At 46.6% G+C, this 7,016-nt stretch overlaps 1 protein-coding gene across 3 annotated transcripts in view; it reads right to left on the bottom strand.

Moving 5' to 3' along the window:
* Positions 1-1,049: 1,049 nt before the first annotated feature.
* LOC144781995 (RAS guanyl-releasing protein 4-like) overlaps positions 1,050-7,016 on the bottom strand; it is a 426,385-nt gene continuing 420,418 nt past the window's right edge. For all 3 annotated transcript variants that reach the window (XM_078661092.1, XM_078661093.1, XM_078661094.1), the window contains one exon: positions 1,050-1,374. In XM_078661092.1, the coding sequence (XP_078517218.1) occupies positions 1,165-1,374 (210 nt within the window). In that variant the 3' untranslated portion in view covers positions 1,050-1,164. The remainder of the gene's footprint in view (positions 1,375-7,016) is intronic.

Here is a 7,016-nt window from a genome sequence, read left to right as displayed (position 1 = left end):
CCTGAAGGCTGACATTAAGAAAGCAGGGACGTCCACTTGACCAAGGAGATAAAAAAAATAATGTCCTTCTGCCTCACTCACATGAACAGGCATGCAAGGAAATAGAGGAACCTGGCAGCTTGTACTCTTGGGCCGGAAGTGCCACCTTTACTATCAATGGCTTCTAGCTGGTAGTCGCTTGCAACTTCCAAGTTCCAAATGAGAGAACAGTGAGCAGTGATCTCTCTGTATTTGTACCTGAACAGTGCCTACATTTGGTTGGGTCCATTTTGTGTGGTATATGCATACATCAAAGCACCTCTTTACTCTCCCTGCTTGCACTTAGCCTACCACTAGGCTTCTATTTGCCATTGCCTCCACCTGTCTGCTTTGGACAGAGTTAGACATTCTATGTAATGGTTTCTCCATCTTCAGACGGAGCAGGACCTTGCTGTGCCTCACATTGGATAAACTGTTAAATACATTCAAGCAATCGCTGTGCACAATTTTAATTTTCAATACTATAAGAGGTGGGTTGGCCAGGCCCTCAAATTGTACCTTAAGGTGCCTTTATGTTGTTAACATTGAATGTTAGGATGTAAACGCTGAACATGCTCTTCCAGAGTATGTGTGCTTACTCAAATTTCAGCACAATCTAGAATGTCCGCATACTTTCAGAAATGGTAGCATAATTTCTGGAAATACTATTTCGTTTCTGACGCTTTTGTTTCCTCTTGGAAGATCTGCTTCGTTTTGGAGCATGTTTCCTTTCAGGTATTTCGCAGACACTACGGCTCGTTAAAGAAGTTAAAAAAAAATTCCATTGGTGAATGGCCATGGCTTGTCCTATGCACATGGGGTAAAATCTAGGATGGAGCCTCATGATGGATAGCTCACATATGATACAAAGTCTCTTGAATGGAGAGCCTAGGAAGTGGGCCGTGGATCGTGCATCCTTGTCTAGTTGTTGAGTACTTTTGTGATTTTTCCACTGACCTCAATCCAGATCTCACCCCTCAGTCTCTAACACACTGTTTCACAGCCTGAATGGCTACTCTGTTAGGTGATGACAAAGGACCTCCTCACAGCTGGCGTGTGGCCATCTAGTCCGAGCAAGGCAGGAGCACCATGCCCCCTGAAGACAAGGGACAAGCATAATTTTCCTGTAGAGGTCCTCTCCACCCATTACAGCTTGGAGTCACACTGAAGATGTAAGGAGTCCATGCTCTCCAGGATGAAAGTGACACTGGGCTGGGTGCAGTTTTGGTGTCGGCCTTTCATTGGGCTTGTCTCCGGAGTTCTTCCTAGCAAATCTTGAAGTCGGGCATTCTCAGCTGCCAGTTGCGAGTTGGTGCAGTGCAGGGTAGCGTTCTCCAGCATCAGGTTGTCCCGTTCCTGAAAAAAAAGATAACATTTTAGTCATGTTGTTTCATAAAGTATCTAGATTTAGTGAGATTTTTATGGAGAGGAGGACCACTACATTTACAGTCAATAGGTCTGGCTGGTATGGTTACTGCCATCACCTTCAAGGCCAAGATAGGTTGTGAGCTGTTTCAGGGGGGCCTCCATGTGGATTGCTTGAGCAAAGTTTTTTATCGGGTAACCCACACACCACAAAAAAATTGTTTATTTCGGTAACTGTGCTATTTATAGGGTGCTTACAGTAACATGTCTTCAGAAGTACATGTTAATAATAGCAAACTCAATATTAAACTCAGAATACATAAAGACTGTGGGGCATATTTACAAGAAAAGTGATGGAGCATGGCGTTAGCCTTCTTGGCTTAAGGTCGCGCTCCGCTACTTTTGAAATTCAGGGCTGCACCGTATTTACAATACGGTGCAGCCCTGTGTTTCCCCCGGCGCAGGCGCTAAAAACAGCTGCCTAATGCCTACGGAGGCACCCTTGCACCATAGTGCAAGGATGCCTGCATTGTGGGAATGATTGTTTATGTGCAGGAAGGTGTCCCTTCCTTCACATAAACAATCTTCAATAGCGATTTGTAACTTTTATGTGTGCTACTTTGTGCAGCACAGACAGAAGTTGCAACTCATCATTTTTAGGTCGAGCCTAGAGTCAGCGCGCATGCACTGCTCAGTGAGACTTGTTGTAGTGGAGTATGGAATGGAAGGCCCACCTACTCTCCGCCCATATTTGTCATTGGCTTTTGTCATTGTCCTTCGTAAATGCTAGCTTCTGATTCGTAAATAGTCTTGTTAGTCTCTCCTTAGTACCGCCTTGTCTTGGTTTGTAACGTCCCATGGTGACTGGCCCTTTTACTGCGGTTGTTACACCGTACGTGTTCTTTAGTCTGTAAGCACTATTTCTTTATTGAGTTTCTCTTACTGCAGGCAGGACATGCGCTGCTTCAGCTGGAACTGCTTGTGTGTTGTTTTAACTAACAGCATGGGCGCCTGCTTTCTGTTTAACACGGGTGGCCGCGTTTAATAACCCGGGTGCCTGCTTTCAATCACATGGGCGCCCGCATTCAATAACAACACAGGCGCCTGCTTTCACTATAACATTGGCGTCCAGCATTCATTATCTCACTCCCCTACCCACCCCGTCGCCCTCGTGTCTGTCCTCCCAACCAGACCTAAAGCCCCACCTCCTCCACGAGACATGGCCTCTTTCTTTGCTTGTATTTCTAGGAGTTTATAGGTGACTGTTCGTCCTACCATCGAGCATAATCGAAGCATTCTACTTCTTTGGAGGCTTCTTTGAATTGTAATAGATTTATATAGCGCAAACTCGAACCAAATGCATTGAGCGCTCTATATGAGCTCATGTTGCATTACACAAGGTCAAATGTTTTCTTTTTTTTGGCGATGGGGATATATAGTCATTTGCCCAGAATCACGGGCAGTTGAGCGAGGCTGCGACTCGAACCTGCTCGCTTGGTTCTAAAGTCAGCAGTTTTGGTCTAGTGCCTCGACAGCAGCGTCCATAAGAGCTATCATTCGGACTGACAACAAGCTCACTGACTTGTGCCTGTAGAAGCAAAACACACACTGAGCCGACAAAATGCTCACAGGCTCATATTTTGTTTCACAAAAGCGCTGGCCTTTGTTTAAAATATCTTAGAAATGCATGCATTTCACAGCAGAATGGCCCCTCTGGTAACACACGTCATACACATTGAATCCTTAGGCAGAAGTATTAACACTCATGGAATATAGACTGTACTCTCAGACTCAGTCATCCGACATACCCCTTCACAATCGCTTCATTTGAAGACAGCTGAGCTATCGATCTAGCAGAGCACCTTGTTACACACCTCAAGCCCTCTATGGAGAACACAACACCTGGACACTGAAAGACAAGCCGGCGCTCATAGGTAGGAGCATGTGGCAGTACGTTCAACGGGCCTGGTGAGTGCTTACCCTTTTCGACAGGAGCGGGCCGGCGGCTTGTGGCGCACACTACGGGATCTCGTGGGAAAACGTTTACCAACCTGCAAGCAACGGTCGAACGAAGTGCATAGTGAAAAGAAAAGTGGTTCTGGTGGGAGAGGATTGATGGTGGCGTGAGGGACGGAGAGAAGCGGATTTCTCGGCAGCTGCGGTTTGTTCTGTACCTCGGGTGCTGCAGGGAAGAGAGGGGCGCGTTTCTCCGGTCCCGACTGTGGTATTGGCCCCGCTGTGGTTGCTTCACTCGGCAGGCTTGGTTACCAGTGCTGAGAGACCCAGGCAGCGTCGGGGGTGGGCTGCTTAATCTAGGAGGGTCCGACTTGCTTTGGATGGTTTGCTGACCCGGCGTCTTCCCTCTGAGGCTGCAGCGAAGGAATCAAGGTTTGGAGTGGTTCGGAGCGGTTCACAGTGGCTGAGGGGATTCCGGTTTTTGAAAGGAGAGTTTCCCTCGTTGGCCGTGGCTGGCTGAACAGCAAGGTGAGAAGCAAAAAGGAGGGGGAAACATGATACGAGCAGTCAGGGGTTTTTCCCTTTGTGACTTGGCAGCCCTGAGGCATTAATAAAATAAAAACGAAGTCCTGCTTAAATGGCAAGACATACAAAGAATGCTATGAATGCATGAACTTACCTGCTAGGGCATTCCAGATACAGGACCCGCCACCGCCAAGAGTCATTGGGCCATTTTCTCAAGCTCAGGACACCGGAGGGGAGGTAAACTACACCTCCCAGCGTCCCTTGCGGCGTGCACGCCGCTGACGGCCGAGGACAGTGCCAGGGGGGCCTAAAAGGACGATAGAGCTCCCGCGGGACGCGCACGGGCATGCCCGGACCAAGGGCGGGCCCGTCCTTGCCCGTCACTGACCAGGGTTGGCTGGGCTGGGCCACCCCTCTTGGCTTTTTTTCTTGGGAGTAAGGTAACTTTCTTACGATGCCTACAACTAATGCTCCTGTTCGTACTCAAAGAAAGCACGCATGTACTGTTAAAGGGCCTCGTACTAGCCCAGACCTACAGCAACTGACTTAATGTTACAAAAGGCGATTGGGGTAGTTACCATGGAAATTGAATTTACCGAAAGACGTCTATCTATTACCCCTGACTTTCCCCCCCTGGTAGCATTGACTCCATCTAATGCTGTAAACCTCTCTGAATCATCTGTACTTGAATGCCCCCCTTTGCAAGACTCTGTGTTAACACTCTTACCTAAAGCAGAACTTGCTAGAGAGGGTACAGTCAAAACATCGAAGAGAGACAGGAAGAGAAAGCAGGGCAAAATTAGGGGGTCTAAGGGGAAAAAGGCAGGGGATGGCAATGCAAAAGGTACTTTAAATGGTCCCGGACCAGAGAATTGTTTAGGTAATAACCATATGTCTTTGGTATCTCACTCATATCCACCTTGGGCCCTAACATTACTATCAGATCTCCTCACTCAATGTAGAAATATTGTGAAGTAAGAGATTGGCCCACTTTTTGATCATATTCAAAGCCTAGTAGCTAGTGTGGGCAAAATCCAGGCCACCAGGCAACAGAGCGTTAATACCAACTTACTATCTAGACATCAAATAAGGGCTGAGATCCACCAGAATCCTTCTGAGACCCAACAAATTCAATCCTATCCAGAAATTATTTTGGCCCGGCTTCGGCAAATTCTAAAAAGGCAGCCTCTACTACTGAAACAGTAGATAAGTCTATTTATCAACTGGCTGAGTATGCCCCGATATAGACCTATTCCAAAATAGGGAGGGAGGTCCAAAAACAAAATCAGTGTATAGGGGCAAAGCCAACTTGTAATGTGGAAATGGGTAACACATCCACAGAGGGGAATAGAGGGGGGACCCTCCCACATAGGGAAACACAAAAACTGTCCCTTCCAACTATCAATCTACCTCCAGTAGCAGCGCCATATGCACTTATCTTGGCTGGAATTCCTGAACTTAAATATGGCCAAAATGAGTCTCAACTAGATCTCAGAAATAAGATAATGTTCTGGTTGGCTACATATAAACAATTCCCCTATACTAGGGCTGGTGAGATCTTGATGGTGCGTAGGGTGACTTGGGTGCGTAGGGTGACTTGGGTGGGTCCCACAAAAAAACCCATCCCTGTGGACTGTGTGATTATTAATTTTAAGTACCCCGAAGCTGTCCTTAGACTGATAACCGATCCCCCCGCTTTTTGGGCCAACAAACTGCCATTAGAGCACTCCCTTTGGACTCTTTTTACCCCTCTTCCCGAAACTCTGGTGCAGTTTATTTCCCCTGGGACTGTGGCAGTTGGCGTAAGGACTCTTACATGACTCCCCCAAACGTTCCGTCCATATTTAATATCCCGGTGTCCAATCAGTTCGCCCCTCTGGAGGATGTAGAGTGACTGAGAGGCCCGGAAGCTTTTAATAATTGTAAATCTGGATTGTGGGTGTCTGAACCTTTGTCTGGTCTTACCCAGGTCCATAGACAGGCTTTAGTATATACGGAGGAGGGTATGGAGTTCCAACAACAGGACACTCTCCTATGTGAGAGGCTACACGAATCTGGCGGTTCTCACATGTCTACCTATGTTGCTTTAGCCCCTGCCCATTTGGATTCTCCTGGGGGGGGGGGGTAATTCTGCAGGAGAATAAAATTAAAATTCTGTCCTGGAAAGTGGCCCAACAAAACTGCTTGCCCCGATTGGGGATCTTTTATAGATCAATGTGATAAATGTTTACTTCAGGAGACGTGGGCAAGGGAGGAGACAGTAAGATTGGGCTTTGCTTCATTTAACCATCTGGCATCAATGGGGGAATGGGGAAGACCCTATGGGGGGTTATCTATATTGATAGCATCACAGTTGGGCTGCATAGTGACACAATTAGCCACTCCAACAATAGATCTTCAAAGTGTCACACTTAAGTTCCCATCTAATCTCAGGGTGACTCTTATCAATGTCTATTCTCGTCCTGTCAGCATTGGAAAAAAATCTACAACATTGGCCCTGCTTGATACTTTTATTCCTACTGTTTCTGGTAATAGCCTACTGATCATTGCTGGTGATTTTAATTGTCAGTATGAGCCCTTACCTGCAATTGGAAACTCTATTACTATAGAAGAAGATGAGCAATGGTCTATACCCGAGCTCCAAATTACTCCAATTAAGGCTTGGTCACCACTGGCTCTCCAATTGAACTTGATAACCATGGCCCATTCTATGAGAGCCTGTAAAGGTCGTACCCAGTCCGATCGTGAAGGAAAGGCCTTGTTTAACCGCATTGGCCAAACATCTCGGATAAATTATATCCTGGTCGAGACTAGGTCATGGTCTATGGTCACTGATTTCGAGATCTTATCCCGATATGATAGTGACCACAACGCTTTGGTCCTAAATCTGAGACTACCTGACACTGGCATTTCCGACAGGAGTAAACCAAGCTAGAATAGTGAGCTGAATCTTTCCAACAATAGAAGAAGGCTTAAATGGTCTGCGGTTAAACAATCTTTAGATAAAATGAATGCCTTGTATTCAGTTGTCTATAAGATCTTTATGGAGATTAGTGGTTGTATCGAGCTTGGACAAGAAGAGGTGGCAAATAAAATCGCTAAGCTACATCTGGGGTTGGTGGCGGCATTGGCTGATTTACTTAATCCGGTAG

Source organism: Lissotriton helveticus, chromosome 9 (assembly GCF_964261635.1).
Source record: "Lissotriton helveticus chromosome 9, aLisHel1.1, whole genome shotgun sequence".
Taxonomy (NCBI): Eukaryota; Metazoa; Chordata; class Amphibia; order Caudata; family Salamandridae; genus Lissotriton; species Lissotriton helveticus.
Note: the sequence above shows the minus strand (reverse complement) of the source record. Positions and strands in the feature narration are given on the sequence as shown.